At 41.3% G+C, this 20,693-nt stretch overlaps 1 protein-coding gene across 1 annotated transcript in view; it reads right to left on the reverse strand.

Annotated features, from left to right (window-relative positions):
- Nucleotides 1-20,693, reverse strand: part of LOC123940273 (serotransferrin-like) — a 62,247-nt gene that overhangs the window by 18,785 nt on the left and 22,769 nt on the right. The window contains 9 exon segments of the mRNA XM_046002913.1: nucleotides 1,013-1,149; nucleotides 5,511-5,593; nucleotides 8,409-8,486; nucleotides 9,331-9,425; nucleotides 10,209-10,379; nucleotides 10,382-10,471; nucleotides 15,615-15,804; nucleotides 16,972-17,156; nucleotides 20,231-20,295. Of these exon segments, the coding sequence (XP_045858869.1) occupies nucleotides 1,013-1,149; nucleotides 5,511-5,593; nucleotides 8,409-8,486; nucleotides 9,331-9,425; nucleotides 10,209-10,379; nucleotides 10,382-10,471; nucleotides 15,615-15,804; nucleotides 16,972-17,156; nucleotides 20,231-20,295 (1,094 nt within the window).

Consider the following 20,693-nt stretch of genomic DNA (forward strand, 5'->3'; position numbering starts at 1 on the left):
TAACTACTAAAATAAGCTTTCTAATTTTCAGGTATGGGTTTCCTATAATAATGCTTACAAATATATTAAGCTCATATCCCTAAAATTGACTAGTTCATGAAAGTTTCTACATCTTACAGACCTTTTAAATCAAAATACATGTAAGTCCAGCCAGTGTATCAGAGAGAAAACCTACCAGCTTTTTGATTGTAAATAGAAACATCCTACTTGTCATATAAAAGTAAACTAAGCACATTTCCAGCTGATACTAAGATAGTAAGTCACTTAATTGCCCCTTGGTAAGAGAGGAACACCCTCTTGGCTGGTTTGGCACCCAGCAAAAGCCAAATAAATATTACCTTCTCTCCAATACCAAAGAGAAGGAACAGAGAGGCCAGGTAATGATCCTAACACCAATTCCTGATTAGGCATTGTTAGGGTTATTACGACCTGATCACTTCTGAGAAATGCACTAGGCTCTCTGTAGAATCAGAATTCTAGTCTGAAAGAACACTATAAAATCAACTAGTTTATCTTATGTTAGAGATAATGAAACTGAAGCCTCAGATTACTGGGTGTGATAGAAAATGTTTAAAGGTTATGAGCTTAAAGAAAACACAACCCGTGCAAACCCTCCTTGATAAAATGTGCTGGAAGGTAAATTTGTTTGAAAAGATAGACAGTCCCCTGGCCCTCCACAACTGTGTGTGATAGGACATATAAGTTTGTCAATCTGACAAACTTAACTTGGTAAATAAAGTAAAATGATTTATAATTTTGTGAAATATAAAACACTGTATCAAAGAAAAACTGGTAATAGACACTCCTTAGAACAGACTGGTAAAACTAACAAAATTAATAAAAATTTTTAAAAAACTAATAAAAATGCAGGTACATAAACAATTTTTAGATTTAAAATCCTTCATAGTTCCTTAACATATCATCTCTCATCCTCAATAATAACAAACGTATTAGCTCTTAGTAACAATCCCAGAAAAATCTCAATTATTATTGCTGGAAAACATGATGGCACCTTGCTTATTGCAGGCGATTAAGAATGATGGTGTGTTCTTCAGACTCATACTGTCAAGGAGGACTTGATACAGAAACTCTGCCACATCTTTCACCTCTCGCTGGAAGGCTGCACTGTCCACAACAAACACAACAGCCCTGGAGGAGGAGAACGAAAAACCAGCATGTAAGCATGCAGGAGTGCAGCATTATACTGAAAAGTTACATCCTTAATTTCATCCAATTCAGTCCTAATTAGTAACACACAGCAGGCTCAAATGCAAGTGTGCACACATGTAATCACACCATACAAATACTTACTTAACAAAGGACTACTGAGGAGATGCCAAGTGTGTGCATTTTTTGTTAACTATGTACTTCTGGTGACTATACAGTTTGAAATATTTTTTATCAAGTTTTATAAAATGCACAACAACAAAAAACAAAAGTTACTGTATTATCAATGAATAATCCAAAAAGATAAAAAAGGAAATCATGCCTGCCCTCAAAGACCAGGAAATCATCATATACAAAACTGTGTCATAAAATGCTAAAACAGATCTGTGCACCAGCGGGAACAAAGAAGAAGACCATTTACATGAGAACAGGTCAAGATGACTTAAAGGAGGATGTCAACGACTGGGCTGAATTTTAGCCAGACCAAAAAATTGGGACACAGACTGCCTGGAAAGTAGTATGTGCAGAGCACAAAGGAGTGGAACAGGGTGGCCTACAGAGCTCAAGGCAGGCTGGTACACAGGAGGAAACCAGGCCAAGCAGCAAAGGGGAATGACACTGACCTCCAGAGTTTGTGCCTTTCTATTACAAAGAATATTGGTGCTTCAAGGAAGACAGATAAATCTAAGAGGGTAACCCAAATAGAAGCACAGTGGCCTGGCAGGGCCCAACCTAAGGCAGCAACAGTGAGAACCCTCATGTGGCACAAGTAAAGAGGTATCAGAGCTAAAGCAAAGCCGTCCAGGAGAAAGAGCAGATAACAGACTGCAGGGACTAGGGTTTGAATGCTCAGGAGTAGCTGGAAATGAGCAATGGCCAACATGCAGTCAGGGAGCTGGAACTGAACCCTCTGCAAAAAGCCTACAACTTAAAAGCTGTCTAGTGGAGGGAGGTGTGGGAAAATAATCCAAAAGGAACTGAAATACCAGGCCTCCCGTGCCAACCAGATTAGGGGTCGGAGGTATGAATTTACACTCTTTCACAACATAAGATGCAGAAAGATTTATATAAAAATGGGGCCAGATTCAATGAACTCCAAGGGCCCCCAACAGAAGGAAATATGAACCCATTCTGGAGAGAGGCTTTCATATAACAGTAAAAAACAGCACCCACAACAACAAAATGTTAGAAACACAATACCATTTATATTATCATCCCCCCAAAAATGAAACTTTGGTATAAATACAATAAAATATGTATAAGATCTATATGAGGAAACTACAAAACTGATCAACAAAATCAAAGCAGAACTAGATAAACAGAGATATTCCACCATTACAGATAGGAAGACTAAACAGTTTCAAAATGTCAGTTCTTCCTAACTTCATCTACAGATTCCAAGGAAATCCAATCAAAACCTTAGTAACTTATTACGGATGTTGACAGACTGATTCTGTAATTTATATGGAGAGGCAAAGGACCCAGAATAGCAACACAATACTGAAGAGCAAAGCTTGGAGGACTGACACTGCCCGACTTACTATGAAGCTTTAGTAATCAAGAAAGCATGGTCTTGATCAGTAGAACAGAATAAAGTCCAGAAAGAGACCCCTACTCATATAGTTAAGTGGTAAGTGATCTTTGACAAAGGAAGAAAAGCAATACAGATGGTCCCTGACTTAAAATAGTTCAACTTAAAGCTTTTTATCTTACAATGGTGCAAAAGCAATACACATTCAACAGAAACCGTATTTCAGGTTTTGAATTTTAATCTTTTCCTGGGCTAGCAATATGGAGTACAATCTCATGATACTGGGCAGCAGCACTGAGCCACCATTCCCAGTCAGGCACTGGATAAAGAGGGTAAACAACTAATACGCACAACCATTCTGGTTTTTACTTTTAGTATAGTATTCAGCAAGTTACATGGATATATTCAACACTTGTTAGATGATTTTGCCCAACTGTAGGCCAGTGTTAAGTGTTCTGAACACGTACAAGGTAGGCTAGGCTAAGCTATGACATTCAGTAGGTATATTAAATGTATTTTCAACTGGAGATATTTTCAACTTATTATAGGTTTATTAGAATGGAACCTCATCATTGAGTAAGATCTGTACAACAGAACAAGATATCTTTTCAAACAATGCTGGGACAGCTAAACATCCACGTGCAAAAAAAATGGATACATACAATGAACAGATACAGATCATATCCTTTTCACAAGAAGATCACATATTTACATGTAAACCACAAAATCATAAAAAGGCCTGAGAGAGAACACAGGAGAATATCTAGATATCTTGGGTCTGGCAATGATTTTTTAGATACAACACTAAAGGCATAACTCCTGGGAAAAAAAAGTATAAACTGAACTTTATTAAAGATAAAAATTTCTGCTCTACAAAAGTCACCATCAAAAGAATGAAGATAAATCAAAGACTGGGAGGAAATATTTGCAAAACATATTTCTGATAAAGAACTTTATCCAAAATACACAAGGAACTCTTAAAACTCAACAACAGAAAACAACCCAATTAAAAAATGGGTCAAAGATCTTTAGATACCGCACCAAACAAGATCTAGAGACAGCAAATAAATAGATGAAGAGATGATCCACATCCTATCAATGTCATCAGGGAAATGCAACTTAAAGAAGTTACATATCACTATGGATCTACTACAACAGCTGAAATCAAGAACTCTGACAACACTAAATGCCTGGGAGGACGCAGAGCAACTCTCTTACACTGGAGTATGAGGAACTCTCATACATTGCTGGTGGGGATGCAAAATGGTATAGCTACTTTGGAAGACAGCTTGGCAATTTCTCACAAAACTAAACATATTCTTACCATATGGCTCCTCAACTGCAGTCCTTGATATTCACCCAAAAACTTATGTCCACACAAAAACCTGCACATGGATGTTTACAGCAGCTTTATTCAGAACTGCCAAAACTTGGAAGCAACCAAGAAGTCTTTAGTAGGTGAATGGACAAATAAACTGTGTACCTCCAGACAATGACATATTAAACAGCACTAAAAAGAAATGAGCTACTGAACAATGAAAAAACATGGAAGTAACTTGAATGCATATTAGTAAGTGAAAGAAGACAACCTGAAAGGCTACCTACTGTATGATTCCAAATACATGATATTCTGAAAAAAAGTGCCATGTGGGGACCATCAAAAGATTTAAGTAGCTGTCAGGGATTAGGGAACAGAGGGATGAATTAGAAGAACATAGAGGATTTTTAGGGCAGTGAAAGTACTCTGTATGAAACTATAAATGGTGAATACATCATTATACATTTGTTCAAATGTGTAGAAATATACAAGACCAAGAGTGAATCCTAATGTAAAACACAGATTCAGAATGATTACGATGTGTCGGTGTAGGAGTTCATCAGTTGTAACAAACAAACCACTCTGGAGAAGGATGCTTGTAACAGGGAAGGCTATGCATGTGTGTGGAGTGCAGAGTAATTTAGGAAGTCTTTGGATCTGTTGCTCAATTTTGCTGTGAACCTAAAGCTGCTCTAAAAAATAGTCTTTTTTTTTTTTTTTTTTTAATTTGCAGAACAGATTGCTCATCACCACCATCTTGTGGGCAAGGAAGCAACAACAAAAAAGAAGTCAAGACTTTCAAGACTTCAAAAATAAGGAAAAGAAACAACTGCCCATTCCATCAAACCTAAGATTCCACTGTAAAAGACACATTATTATTTCAAGTACAACTAAGAAAGGGAAAATACTACCAATTAAACTATGACACAAACAACTATAACTAGCATTCTAATTTCACCGATATTAAAATATTTTAAAATCAATGAAATGTGGTATATTGATTTTCCTCTTAAGTTCTTATCAGTGTTAGAGACAAAACAAGAAACAACTATCTTCAACTGCAGCACAAGAATTTTAAGAGTAACATTAGGAAAATAGTAAAAGAAATATAAAAATTTGTTCTCTACTTTTGAGGCACTAAATTTAGGTAAATTAGGTAATTTAAGAACAAAAATATATAATGTTGGATTTAAATAACTTCTAGGATTTCACCTAGCCTTCCAATTCATTTTTTGGATTTTAATAGTTCTACACATTAAAATTTGTCCTCAAAGTAAATGAAAAATTTACTAATATGGTGAGGGTTAACACTTTCTGAAGACTCTTAAGAAATACTTTCAAATGTTATCTCATATAATCTTCATAAAATCCTAGTACAGGTGGGCTTGCAACCCAGAAATGGTTGACTCCAGGGTCCATGCTCTTTCCCCACCAGAGAAAGTATGGGTGGCAGTGATAAGAGATTCAGGCAAGTTCACTCCAAATCCTACTTACCTGGCTGAAGCCTTAAAACGCTCTAAGAACTGAAGTCTCAAGCTCTCATGGCCTGGGAGATCAATCAAGGTCAGGCTAGTGGCCTAAGGATGGCAGCAATAACAATAAATCAGTGTTTCAGTCCTGACTCACATTCACAACATAAACTTCTCATATGAGATTTCAGGTACCAGAACAGCATCCATTTTTATTAATGAATCAAAAAAATGTTCACCATAATTAACTAATGAATCAAACAAATGTTCACAAAGCATCTTCTATTTATACATCATTAGTAGAGACTCTGGGGATTGAACAGTGAGCAAAAACAAACATAATTCCTATTCCAACAGGGTTTATAGTACAATCGGAAATATCAACACAATGTAAAATTACAAATAAATGTAAATTACAACTTTGATAAATGTTCCCAGGGTATGTGAGAAAATGACCCTATCTGGGGGAGTCATGGAAGTGTAGCCCACCGGAGCCTGGGGAAATATATTAGTATGAATAAAAACAAAAACATGTGAAAACGGCAGTAAATATTCACAAACTAAATGATGTGACAGGAGATCTATACTTTATTACATAGCATGTTACCATTACAGGAATCCCCAACCTTTGTAAAAACAAAACATGCCTTTACATGTCCACTGTAATTTAACTTTTGAATATCTGTCAACTAGACACACCGTTTATTTGTTCCAGCTGTCAATATTTTGTGTCAATCATTCAAACAGTGAGGTGTTCTGCCCATACGTGCTGACTCATTAAGCACCCACGTAAGTGTTACTCATTTCAGGTCTTGAGCTCAGCTTCAGTGAGGATGTAGCTGTGCTCAGTAAGACTCTGATATAACCCTGGTGCAATTATCAGGCCCACAAACTTTTCTGAGATGTTCTACCTCATCCATAGCCAGCCTTAACCACTGTTCAGCAGGAGGGAGTCAGTATCATGCACTGATCTCACATAATTACAGCTGGGTTCATTAGGAGCCATCATGAAGTCTGTGCAGTCTTTTATGGGTAAAAGCATGATGTACAGTAGCTTTAAAAAAAATACTGATGGGGCACCTGGGTGGCTCAGTGGGTTAAAGCCTCTGCCTTCAGCTCAGGTCATGATCCCAAGACCCTGGGATCGAGCCCCGCATCGGACTCTCTGCTCAGCAGGGAGCCTGCTTCCTCCTCTCTCTCTGCCTGACTCTCTGCCTACTTGTGATCCCTATCTGTCAAATAAATAAATAAAATCTTTTTATAATTTTTTTTAAAGATCTTATTTATCCATTTGAAAGACAGAGATCACAAGTATGCACAGAGGCAGGCAGAGAGAGAAGAAAGGAAACAGGCTCCCCGCTGAGCAGAGAGCCCGATGCAGGCCTGGATCCCAGGACCCCGGGATCATGACCTGAGCCGAACGCAGAGGCTTAACCCACTGAGCCACCCAGGTGCCCCTAAATAAATAAAATCTTAAAAAAAAAAAATACTGATAAAGTCTAGGGACATTTCATAATCATTACTATACCACCACAAGCAATTCAAAAGACACAATATTGGACACATTACTAACTTGAGAGAGACAGACTACATCCAAAACATATGAGGGGGGGTGGGTGGGAGAAGGTAACAAAGAAGGGAGGAATGTTCTATATTTTCTTTTTTCTTTTTTAGAGAGAGCACACATGAGTAGGCAGGGGGTGGGGTCAGAGGGAAAGGTAGAAAATCTCAAGCAGTCTCCAGGCCTAGCAGAAAGCCATATGTAGGGCTCAATATCATAACCCTAAGATCATGACCTGAGTGGAAATCAAGAGTCAGCTGCTTAACCAACTGAGCCACCCAGGCACTGCTACATTTTTAGTAAAAATATGCAAGTTTCATATATAATCTTAAGTTTTCCAAAAGGAAAAAAGTAAAAAGATACAAAGTTAATTTAATAAAACAAAACAACACAACTGTATCAATCATATTGTTAAAAAATAATAATAATAACAAAATAAAATATGGAGCACCTGGGTGGCGCAGTGGATTAAGCACCCAACTCTTGGTTTTAGCTAAGATCCTGATCTCAGGGTCCTGGGATCCAGCCCCAGATCAGGCTCCATGCTCAGCAAGAAGTCTGCTGGAGAGTCTCCCCTCATCTCTTCCTCTGCCCCTCTCCTGGCTTGTGCACGGGTGTTCTCTCTCTCGCTCACGCTCTCTCTTGCTCTCTAAAATAAATAAATCTTTAAAAAAAAAATTTAAATTTAAATTTAAAAAATAAAAAATAAAATAAAAAACCAAAAAACAGTGGGCCAACAAAGAGTTAAAAAAGAAAATAACTGGGGTGCCTGGCTGGTTCAGCTGGTGGAGCAGGCAACTCTTGATCTTGGGTTTGTGGGATCAAGCCCCATGTTGGGTGAAGAAGTTACTTAAAAATAAAATCTTAAGAAAAAAAATTAACAGATATATAGATAGGTTTGCATATGCACAGACCATCTGAAGAGCCCACAGGAAAATAGTAAGTTATTACCTCTAAGGAGAAGACCTAGTAGGGACAAGAAAGGCAAAATTACTTTTCACTGAATATTCCTTTTAACCTTTTGAATTTTTGTCCCATATACATATATTACCACTTCAAAATATAAAGGAAAAGGTTTAATGCTCACCTTCTAGAACTCATGGTAAAGTTGGAAAGAAGACACAGAAACAAAAACTAGTAAAATGATATAACATCAGTGTGTATGAAGTACAACAAAACAGGGGATGGCAAGATTGCTTGGATGACCAAAAGCAGAATTTGTCACATGAACTCTATCTATCCATAAAAATAAGCTATGAATGGTACCTACACCATCAGACTAATTCGTATAACAAATGTCCTTCCCTGATGCACCAAAGTAAAGTAAAATTGTCAGACTCCCAACATTCTACAAACCCTTACCCTGGTATTGTTGACTCTGTACACAGCAGAGCTGTCAGTGATAGATGTCTGAGTGTCTCTGTAAAGGCCAGTTAACAACTGTAAAAAAAAAAAAAAAGAAAAAAAAACAATTTGAGGGAGATCAGAGTAAATATATAAATAGCAAACCTAAAGAGAGTAATTTTCTTCTAATTCTCCAGTTGGTCAGGTCAAATAAATAAATGTTGCTTGCAACAACTGTTTTTCCCTTGTAGAAAAATCTAATTCATAGCATCTTCATTCCCCACTCCACAATGAAAAAAAAACAGAAACAAAAAACCTAGTTTCAAATCCTTAGTAGCCCAATTCACCAAACTTCCATAAACATTTTTAATCATCACAAATGATTACGAGTTCTATTTCTGAAGTAGAAAGGAAATAATTTATCTTCTCAAAAGGAAGAATAATAAGAAAACCTCTGCTACTCTCCATACCAAAAAATTGTTTAAAATACTAGGTTAAATATTAGTGAAAAGATGGCTAAGTGGCCCAGTATGTCAAAGAATCAACCTTTTAAAAAAACTTCTCTGACAAGTTCTCAGACGAGTTTGTTAAACAAGATTATACACCCTATACAGATCACTGTCTTCTATCTCTTCAGCTGTTCTGGCATCCTTAGACACCACAGGAAAGTAGTTCCATAAAACTATGTAACTTTTGAGATAAATACTAAATGTTAGTATCTGGCAAGTGCAAGAAAACAGAAACCGTCAAGAAATCCCAGTTTATGAATTTTTCAAGAGCCTGTTCAAGCTTTTCAAGTCTTTCCAAGTGAATCAAGAATTAACCCCCCAAATTGCAAGCATCAGCTTCCTTTCCAAAATGAACTATGACCTCACAGTAATAATGATATGGCCTAACATTTCCTATTAACTTTAGAAGAGGTGTAAATCAAAGCATTTACTCTGACAAAGAGCAATGTTTTCCCAGAGTCGCACAGGCCAACAAGAAGAACAGCTCTTTGACTGCTCCTTCTGCTCCGGATGAACTTCCAGAACACTGTGGAATAGACAAAAACAACCAAAATTATGCCTTGTTCACCAACAGTACACCTGTATTGTTGGGGTAGGGAAATTAACAGAAGTTAATCACAGAACACCTCGTTCAGCTGGAACTTAACTTTTATTGTTTTCACCATCACTATAATCATTACAGTTGTTAGTGTTACCGGTGGGAGAGTCCGAGCTGAGCGAACGGAGGTCTGGGTTCTTGGATTCCCCATAAATGTGATGTTGTGCCCCCAGGCTTTCAATGTGTAACCCACTTATCAACGTCCTTGCCTCCACCTCCAGTCTAACCGCCTACTCTATCATTAGGGACTCCTCTAAGTGCCAGCCACTATCAACTGTCAACCTTTCTGCGTCTGTGGATCGTGGACTTCTCAAGTGCAATCTTGACTCACTGTGTATCCCCAGCGCCCAGGACTCAAATTTGGGAGTGGAGACCGCGTGAGTCTTGGTAGTAAGAGCAAAGAAAAGGGGGGGGGGGGGTCCGGGAGGAGGGAAGGACCGCGCGCTCAGGCGTAACAGGGCCCATAAAGGAAGAATAACCCGCGCCCCCAAGGACCAGGACGTCGCTCCAAGTGTCGCAGGGAATCTTCTTTAATGGAACGTTACTCCCCGTGCTTCAGGCACCAAGGCAGTTTGGTATAAGAGGTGAGTCTCCCTTCCAGATGCCCCCCAGGTGCCTTCGCCGCCCCGCGTCCGCGGTCTGCACAAGCCCAGTCCAAGCTCGGAACCCCGCCGGCCACACACCCGCCAAAACCACCCGCCGCCTCTTTACCCAGCGTCAGCAGCACCGCGAGAAGCGCCACCACGGCTGACAGCAGTGTCGGGTCCCTCTGCTGCAGCTCCTGCCGCAAGTAGTCTAGGTGGGGCTGGAAGGCTCCCCCGACACTGCCGCCATTCGCCACCCGCCGGGTGTCCGCGGAAGCCATGGCTGAGGTGCGTGGTCTCCAGCGCCGCGAAAGCGACGTGGCCCTAGACTCTGCGCAGGCGTCCGAAGCGGAGCATCACGGGAGTGGTAGTCCTCAATTTATATTTCCTCTTTCAGGGGCGGGGATCCCGAAGGTCCTGATGGGAGTTGCAGTTCTCTTGCGTACTGTTTCCCCAGCGGCGTTTGGCGAAATTTCACGAGGGACGTTCTTATCCCTTAAGACAGGAGTTGAATATCGCCTCCCTCTTCATGGGTGTTGACGGAATAATGGCTGAATAAAACGAATGGCTTAAGAAATCTTTACTGAGGATTTCCAGTCGCTCCTTTCCCGAGGTGAGTCTTGTGAGAAACTCAAGGATTACACGAATATTTCATCTGAGTATAATATGGCATGGGATGTGACGGAGAATGTACGGTGCGATATGGGAATACAGAAAGGGACTTATAATCCTTCACTGGTTCAGAGAAAAGCTCGTGGAGGAAAGTGAGAGGAACTGAGCCATGAGGGATGGGTCCGCCTCTGCAGGTGTAAAAGGAGGAAAAGTGCTCTGTGTAGAAGAAAACGGGCAACTCAGTTGCCTATACTGTAAGTCTAGGGCTGCAACGGAGATTTCGACATTGTGGGAAGCAGCTAGGAAAATCAGTGCGTGGGGTGAAGCTGTTGAAAAGTGCGGCTGTCATTCTTGCCCAGAGTGGACAGCCTCTACTTCTGCCAGGCAGGTATGTGGGGCCAAAGTGGCCTGATCTTCCCGTTTTTCCAGAGAAGCCAGAAGGGAAATGTTCCACTTTTCAAATTTCAGCAAGTAATGGAAAACACTAAAACAAAAACAAAAACAAACCCACTACCAACAACAACAACAAAAAACTTGTCGCCCAGATAAAAAACTTTGGCGGGGGGGGGGGGGGGGGGGGGGCTGGGTGACTCAGTGGGTTAAAGCCTCTGCCTTCGGCTCAGGTCATGATCCCAGGGTCCTAGGACTGAGCCAGGGTCCTGGGATTGAGCCCTGCGTCGAGCTCTCTGCTCAGCAGGGAGCCTGCTTCCTCCTCTCTCTCTGGCTGCCTCTCTGCCTACCTGTGATCTCTGTCTGTCAAATAAATAAATAAAAGCTTAAAAAAAAAAAACCACCTTGGGGGCCCAGAAGTGGCCCACCTAGGAGCTGCTACTTTGCAGTCTGTCACTAAGCTGATGTCATTTCAGCGGAAGTGGCTGGAGATGAAGCAGAAAACGTTGGCAAGTATGACCTAAAGTGATTGTGTGTTATGCCGAGGAACCTAGACAATATCCAGAATGGGATAAGAAGTTTCCTTTGGGGGGTAATAGAGATGCTTGGCAGATAAATGGAGAAAGGTGACTTGAGAGAGGAAAGACTGAAGCAGGGAGACCACCTGGGTGTTGTTGCTGTGTTTTGGCAAAAGATGTGCAGGGTCTGAACCAGGAAAACAGGTGTAGGTGTGGAATGAGACCAAAGATCTGAAAGATGTGTAGAAGGAAAATATATAGGATGTGGTGATTAATCGGGAGAATTACCAAGACTGCATCTGAAGTAGTTGATGTTTTGTACTAAAAAGATCAGAGTGCATAAAGTGAATTAGAGGGGTTGAGGTCATAACCAGAATGAAAATTTCCTCTCTTTTCTATATATTGAGTTTCAGGTGCCTCGGGGCATTTTAAAATCTTGTATTAATCAGGTGATAGAATAAACAGATGTAAAGTCTCAACAATAGGTGCTCTATTTTCCTCCGAGTTTCAGGCATAAGTAATTGTCATTAAAATCGCGGACGGAATGAAAAGTGAGGAGAAAGGAACCCACAAAGATACCTAGAAAGGAAGAGTCAGTGGTACAGGAGTAAGGCATGTCCTGGAAGTGGTCAGCAGCAGCTCTTGTAACAAAGGGGCTACTGTGATGAGGACTTGAATGAAAAGCGAACTCGGAGGGAAGAGTGAGGGGAGGAATGGAGTAGAGGGATGGGTTTGGAAGCAAGACTGATAGATGGAGAAGAGGGTTAGACTGTAATTACTAACATTAATGAGTGCTTGCTAGTGCCAGGCACTGTTTGAAATCATTTTAATTTATTAATTTGCTTAATCCTCACAGCAACCCATTATTCTATTTTACAGAGGCAAATGAGGCAGGGGTTAAATAACTTATCCATTAAACCCAGGCAGTGGGCTCCTTTATGCTTAACTGTATGCTCTAACATAGTACAATTCATTTTCCAGGCATTTCATTGATAAATGTAGGCAAATAGGGACTCCAGGTTAAGAAAGGATATTTAAGATGTGAGGCTAAAGAAAGTAAACCAAGTACTTCATTTTAAATTCGTTTATCAGTTAAAACTATCAGAAATGACAGTAATTTCACCACGTTCTCTTTTTCTTTCTTTCTTGTGGTCCTGGGCCCTGCTCTGTATCCACCATCCACAATGTGTGTGCACACACACACAAAAACACACACACACGCAGAGCTCCTTTACAATAACCATTGATTCCTCTGCTAGGAGCTAAAAGTGAAGGGAAGGAGGAAGGGCCAAACGGGGGAACATCTACCATTACTATCCCAACTGTGTAAGAATTTTTAGTCAGAGCTATGTGAATGAGAGAGATCTGCCTTGGTGGTAAAGTGTGGGAATGATGAAAGAAAGAAGGTTTTAAGAAGACACGGACTTTTTTTTTTTTTCTTCAGTATATTTCCTGGGTAAAGGCAGAAGAAATGTGCACGCCTTCCACACTCAAGTGGGAAGGTGGTGCCGTTCTCAGGAATGAGAGCAGGAGAGGATCAGCTGCTTGCTGTCCTCTCACATTTGCACCAACACACACTTCCAGGAGGTTTGTGGAGATGAGCCCAGAGGAAGGACAGGCAGATACTGACTGCTGCTTGCTGAAAGTGTTGTGCTTCTTCGTTCAAATAGCAAATGGAGAGTTACCATGAAATAAATGTAGTGACACAATTTTTCCCATCTCTTCCATTAATTAAAATGTCTCATTTACCAGACATATTTTTCTCTCTTCTATTCCCAGTAGCTCCAAAGCATGGTGGAAATGATCTTAGACTCAGGGACTCCAGTCATGTGATCGATGAGTGGTCAGCGGTATCAAATGCAGTTAACAGACTCAGGATTGAAAGAATTAAAATTGGTTTTCACAGTTGGCAGATGGGCGGTGACCTTGGCCAGGGTAGCTGCAGGGAAGTGAGTGGAGCAGAAGACCGGTTTCTGGATATTCAACCATTAATAAGTGAGGTGTGGAAAGAGTGAGGAGACAAGGCAGTGACTACTGTGGGAATCAGGGTTAAGCGATAATTTCAGATGTCCCAGTGGTTCACTTTTCCAACCTGCTAGAATCAGGACCTGATTCAAATATACCTGATGAAATTCATTTAAAATATTTTAAAAATATATGTCTTCTATATTCTTTTTCTGTCCTCTTCTGAACACTCCATCTCAATATCTCATTCAGCATCCTCCTTCCTAACCCCTCGCTAGCAACACACACACATACAGCCACATACACTTGATTCTATTACAGTAAGCATGCAGACCCCTTTCAGAAAGAATTTCTACTTGAATTGTACCCAGGAGGTGTGGCTGTAACACCAAGACCAAAGCTGTGGAAGGGGTCAGATGAACATTAAACTCTGAAGGAAGGGCTCGTTTGCACATATCTTTAGTCAGTACTCAAAAAAAAAAAAAAAAAAATCCCTCCAGGCCAAACATTTAGAAAACAATGAAGTTTTTAAAAGATAACACCAATAATATTTTTATTTTATGTTCTACAGAGGTACCACCGCCGAACTGTGAAACCAAACAAATCATTCAGGCCAGTGAGACCCAGAGGGATGCTTATGGGTCACGAGAGCTCCCATCTCCATCTGGTGTGGCTCCATCTTTTGGATTTTAATATCTGTGGAAAGTGCAGGCCTCCAGGAGTTCTGTGGGACAGAGAAGAGAGGTAGGGCAGTCAGAAACCTACGTATATTTATTTTCTGTTGAGTGAATGAATAGTTAAGCCTGATATAAAAGCACTCAGACCCATTGGGGGTCTGATGGGTGGACCAGGCGGTTCTCCCAGTAGCCTTCTCCACTTGCCTGCACAGCTCCTGTGTCTTTCTGGGCAGTACCACACAGCAAGGATGGTAACATGGTTTCCCTGCCCTGTATCATCCCCTACCTTGTGTCTCATAGGCAGGGCTCCCACACCTAAATCCATGTAGCTGGGAGGAGCCTGGTAGGACTGTTCCTCTCTGATCTCCTTAGAGAGGTGAGGAACTAATACAGCAAGCACCTAGAACATGCCAGTTTCCATTGGTAGGGGCTGGAGAAGGAGCAGAGAAGAGCAGAGGCAGACTTTCTCCCCTTATGGAGCATACAGGGTAGGTGAATGTAACGTAGGTGTTTACAGCAGTGGCTGTGGGTAAGTACATTCCTTACATTGGAATTAGGGGACCCTGGCACAGACTTGCTGAATCGGTATCCCCAGGGCCTGGAATCAGTGTTTTAAGGACCACGGCTCACTTACATGCACATAAAAGGTATAGCACAACCTCCCTCCATCCGCATGTTCTTCCCACATCTTCCAAATGATTTCAAGTGATTAAATGATGTCCAACATAGTTCTAGTGCAAAGGTGTGTTTTATAGTATTGTAATGCTTAGAAAAATGGTGTTCTAGGTGAGCAGTAGGTATGGCAACTTTATGGTTATAAAACTTGTCATTGTTAAGCTCATAAGAATAGCGCTGTGTAAAAGAACTTTCTGCGACGATGGGAGCGTTCTCTTTGCTCACCGATCTGGAGCTGCGTGTAGCCATTGAACACTTGAATTTGGCTGGTGTGGCTGAGATACTAAATTTTTAATTTTGTTTAATTTTAATTAATTTATTTAAATTGTCATAGGTAATTAGAGGCTACTGTATTTATTGGATGATGTAGCTCTGTATAAAAAGGAGTTTACTGCAGAGCAATGGGCATGGGCACATGCAGCTTCTTCCTTGTCTTATATGGACTTTCTTCATGTCTGAGTGGTTCATTACCTTAGTGCCCTGAGCCTGTGTCTGCCTTACCATCTACCCATACGAGTGGCCTTTCACACATGCTGGGATTACCGTGTTCTCTCATCATCTCATCTTGCCCGTTTCTATCGTTCATCCCCGAAGGGCCACAGCCCATTCCTCCTCATCTACCCACCACCCAGAAATGCTCCTCCCTCCCTCCCCGTGTTTGCTTATCAGCTTCCCCCATGCTTTCCCCCTACTCACTCGAGGTGGAGCACTGTCTCAGGTTAGCAACAGCCGTGACATATGCTGCTCCCAAGTAACTTTCATATGTTGTGCTTTCTGGAAGTTTGGCCAAACATTTTGTGTCGTCCCTGAACAGAAGGTCCTTGGTTTTCGAGTGGAACAAACAAAACTTGCCCGAGCAGTCATTTCCATTTCCTCCAAACATAGTCTGTCAAATGGATGGAAAATGCATGAGGACCTGTGGCAGCGAGCAGCTGAGAATACAGGGATGGGGTTGTGGGGTATAGAAGCTGGGAACCAGCCCTGGGATGAAAGGGAGCTGTAGAGGATGCCTCAGGGTGTTTCCATATCCTTCACCTGGCATTCACCCATTTTTGGCCCCAGCTTCACGCTTTCTCGAGGCCCCAGCATCCTCTATAGGGTCCATCCTGGTCTCACCTCCTCTGGGAGGTCCCTTGCACCCACCCAGTCACTCCTTCCCCATTTCATTGGTTATGGCCTCGGGGACTGCTTCCAGGAAATGAGAGAACAGAAACATGTCCCTTCCAAGTATTACTGTCAAAAAAGATAGTAAATGTGAGCCCCCACCCCCAATGAGGGGTGGTACAGGTAGTTGTTAAATTTCATGTCTGACTGCATCTTTGATCCTATCCTACGAGGCTTAATTCTAGGCCTCGTAGGATTATAATGAATGAATGTAGGATTATAATGAAATGATGAATATGGAAAGTTTAACATCTAACACATAAAAATGTCCATTGAATGCTAATTATTATTATTTACCTTAAGAGGACCGACAAAGATATGCTATCTTAATTTCAAAAAAGAACAACTAATGGCAGGCAGGAAGCTGTTGTTGAGGGGAAAATGGTGTTTGTGGGTAGAGGACGCTTAGAATATTCAAGCAGCCTCCCCCACCCCCACCTCCCTGGCAGTGCTGCCCTGGATTGATTGTTCTCCCCAGAGGACAAGCTCCCTGAGGACGGGGATCCTGTGTTGGAATGGTTCTTGGTCTCTCTAAACAAGAGAAATACAGTCCACCTTTCATGACTTATATCATGGAGGGCTGGCACACAGGATCACTCTCCTTCGTTTTCAAAAAGGATAGAGGTGGAGAAAATTGAGTGTACCAATTTTCTCAACCAAGGTCAGGGTTGAGCAAGAAAGCAGATGTGTGGACCCAAAACAGGTGGATCACATGGGACCTAATCTCTAGCGACCTGGAGTTATAAGTAGAGCTGAGCCCAAGAAATCCAGCCTCCCTATTTTAGTTTCCAGAAAGAGAATGCTTGAGTATGGGCTGCATTTAGCACCGAACTCCCCAAAATAATACCCGCCCAGGAGGAAAGAATGGGAGACCCTGGCTGGTCCATACCTGCTGCTCAAGTAATGTTTTGCTAACACAAGATGCCTTATCTTTCCGTGAGACCACAGCATGATTTGGGGCCTTGGCTAGGAAGCAGTTCTCAGCGTCGCTCACAGGCTTCCTACTGCCATCAGGGCACAGCAGCTGGAAGTCTTTTTCCTTCAGATTCTTAGCCCAATCTTCAGTGTTCCTTCCTGGAGACAGAGAAGGTGGGTCAGTCACAGCTTACAGCTTTGGTCAAGGTGCCCTCACTGAGGGGAGGTGACCAACCCACAGACTTGTGAAAGACCTGGGACCATTAGGCCAGCAGAAGTACACACGCTGGGGTCACAGTAGACACTCACATCTACCTAGGTCAGATTCAACTCACATTCAACCAGGAATTCCTAGCAACCACCTCTTCCAAACTAACTGCCCCACCTAACCAGGAGAAAGTGAGCTATATATTCTTGGATGATGTTCAAAAACATCTTCATTTCTACTGATTTCCAAAGCATCTGGACTTATTACTCTACCATATGAAGAAGGTGACCCTCTAAGCAGGTTCATAATCTCTGTGCAATACCAGCTGGCATTAGCAAGCAAAAGAACTTTCCCAAAGGCCCTTTTGCAAAGCGGACCAGTGTTCCAAATCTGACACACTCATACTGGTTCTACATGAAAATGTGCACATGCCTCTGTGCATACAGATCCGTACCCTGTTCTTAGCCCCTAGCTTCATGATTTCTGTATCCTCTCTGAAAAAAAGAAAAATCGCACCCATTTTCAGGGTTTCAGCTCCTTCCTCCTGAGGCAATTCTCAAATATGTTTTCCCAATTTTTAGTTCTCATCTAAAAGGCAGAATTGCAAATCTTTTTCTTTATTTAATGCTCATTTAATTTTTTATCTGAGCAACTAATATGTGACTTCACTATCATAAAATTATGTATTATATATAAAAGAAAAATACCTCTTTGCCTACTCTCCTAAGATATATACTTACAGTTTTAATAGAAAACTCCAAATTGCCTGTGCCTCTCCCACAAGTAACTTCATACATCTTTGCTCATCTTCTAATATTTCTCCTTCCCTTTCTTACCAGTCTCTCCAACTCAGCTCCTTCCAAAGGAAACCCACCATCATTCTCTCCAAACCAATTCTGTTCCACTTCATAATGTAAGAATTTACTCAACACTATGTTGCATGCCTTCTGCAAGCTGCAGTCTTATTGGAGGAGGAAAACAGTTCACACACCCAAAAAAAAAAAAATATATATATATATATATATTTATATATATATACACACAGATGATAATATATATAATATATAATATATCATGTGCTCTACAAAATATAATATATATAATATTTTATATTTTGTAGAGCACATTCTCCATGTTGTGTGAGCCGAACCAGCTTGGTGAGAACATACTCGTTAGGGAGAGCTGGCTGGAGGAGGCATGGTTTTATGCGTGTAAGGTGTGTTACACGTACTGACCACTGTACTGACCACCAAGAGACTAATCTAGGCCTGCCTGGCAGGGCATATGATAAAGTCCTCAACAGGGACAGAGGCTGTGAGAAGAGGAGTGGATTTTGAGAGAACTATGAGGAGTTTGGGCTTATAGAGATTGAGGTTGCAGGGCCAGTGAGCTTTGTACGTAAAACTGACCACATGGCAATTAGAGGCTCTGGGGTGTTATTTAGATGGGAGATGAGGCCTCTGCTGTATGTTGCCGTCAGGGCGTAAGGCTTTTGGAGTCATTGCAGGGTAGAGAGGTGAAGTCAAAAGAAGCCCCACTCAGAGGAGTACCCAAAAAAATTTTTTTCAAGGGGTAACAAAGAACCAATCTTAGGGTAACACTCAGGTAGTAGGAAAAAAGACAGCCTTTAAAGGAAAAAGCAAAAATAACAGGAGAGAAGAAAGAAAAATTAGCCAACACAGTATTCCTTCAAGTAAGCACTTAGCAGCTTCTGTGTGCCACTTAGTACAGTTAGTGTTGGGATATAAGAGGGAAAAAAAAGAGCTCAAAAGAGTTTCTATGGCCACAGTTTATTACAGAATGAGATGAACTCAATAATGCTAGCCACATGGACAGAAGATTCTATTGTGGGATGGAAGCCATCTGAGATGGCTTCTCAGAGGAGTCCGTGCTGAGCTGCTTCACTCTAGGTGGGTTTCTGGGAAGAGCTGAGGTTGGGCGCAGGGACACGAGAAAGGAAGTGAGGTAGTATCTGCCTGGCCTGTAGCGGGGGTTCTCTAAGCAGTTAGTGACACGGGGGGCGGGGGGGGGTGAGGGTAGGTGGAATGCTCATTCTTGCCAACTTTAAAAAAAAATTGTTTGGTGTTCCAGTGTCACAGCATCTTATATTCACCCACTAGTTTTAGTCCCCATTGATGCTTCTTGCTTGGAACAATTATTACTATATTATTTGCCAAATGATAGTTTTTTAACTTCATGATTATTTCTACATTTATTCTTGTTCTACAATAAGGAAGATCTTTTCCTTTACTTCTTTTATTTAATCAGGATAGACTCATGTATTCCTATGTTCTTCCTATGTTATTCTTATTACCATTATTATTTCTTTCAGCGTTCAAGATGTCCCAGATTTGGCCAGTAGGAGGGCTTTAAAAATGGCTTCTGTATATTTTGACATATCCCAACATCTTCAGCACAATGTTTCAGGCTCACCTTCATTTTTCCTGCCCAGCCCTAGAATCAGCTATTTTTCCAAAGGGCCCTGGCTCATCCTATTGGACAATGGTTCTAGAAACCAAGATCTTGATGTTCATTCCCACTGGTGTACTATTGTCTCTGCGTGTTTCAGGGGACCTAGAATTTATTTGGAATATATATTGGACCGAGAAATATAGGAAATAGTTAAACAGAACCTTTTGGGAATAATTCACCCAATCTGCATATGGACTGTGAACACAGTGAGTATTAAGTCCATGTTAGTATAAATTTCCTGCTCTTGGTAATCACACTGTAGGTAGGTAAGAGAATGTCCTCATTCTTAGGAAATGTGCTCTGAAGTATTTAGGGGAAAGGCAATGTCTGCACCTATGGGAATGTTCCTGCAAGAGAATTCAAAACCACCAGAACCTCACGGTCCTCACTATTCTGCCTACCCCGATAAACACCTCTGTCTTTACTGAACAAACAGGTTGAGAATCAGAGCTCTTGAGCCTAACAGAGTCCATAACACATCCACAAAGACATCCTGAGCATAAGTGAGCCCAGCAACCCCAATTTGTGGGGACAGAGGAGCATGTGAATGTACCTTCAGTGTTCTGCATGACCGTCTGGTCTTTCACAAAGGCCACATCTCCCTTCTCCACCAGACACCTGCAGAGTGCCAGACAGGGAGAAAGAAGAGAGCTGGTCAGAGACACATGTGTCATTCAGGAGGGTCAGCTTGTAGACCCAGGGCTAACCATCTGATATCAGCAGTTGTGACTCCCATTCTATCACTAATCTTACATATTACTTATGTAAGTAATACAGACAAGAAAACCTCCAGTTTGCTTTGTGGTTATGCAATCTCAGTTCCCACACACTGAATGCTAACTTCTGGCACAGTGGAGTTACAGCATTTCCCTGTCATCAATAGAGGTATTAGAGGGGCAGTGTTCCATTAAGGTGATTCCCTACTCACATTCTACTTTGTAAAAATTGGAAACTTGTGGACTGTGAATTGCATTTGCACAAACTCACAAGGTGGCTCTAACTGGAGAATTAGGATA

The sequence above is a fragment of the Meles meles genome, chromosome 4 (genome assembly GCF_922984935.1).
Source record: "Meles meles chromosome 4, mMelMel3.1 paternal haplotype, whole genome shotgun sequence".
Classification (NCBI taxonomy): domain Eukaryota; kingdom Metazoa; phylum Chordata; class Mammalia; order Carnivora; family Mustelidae; genus Meles; species Meles meles.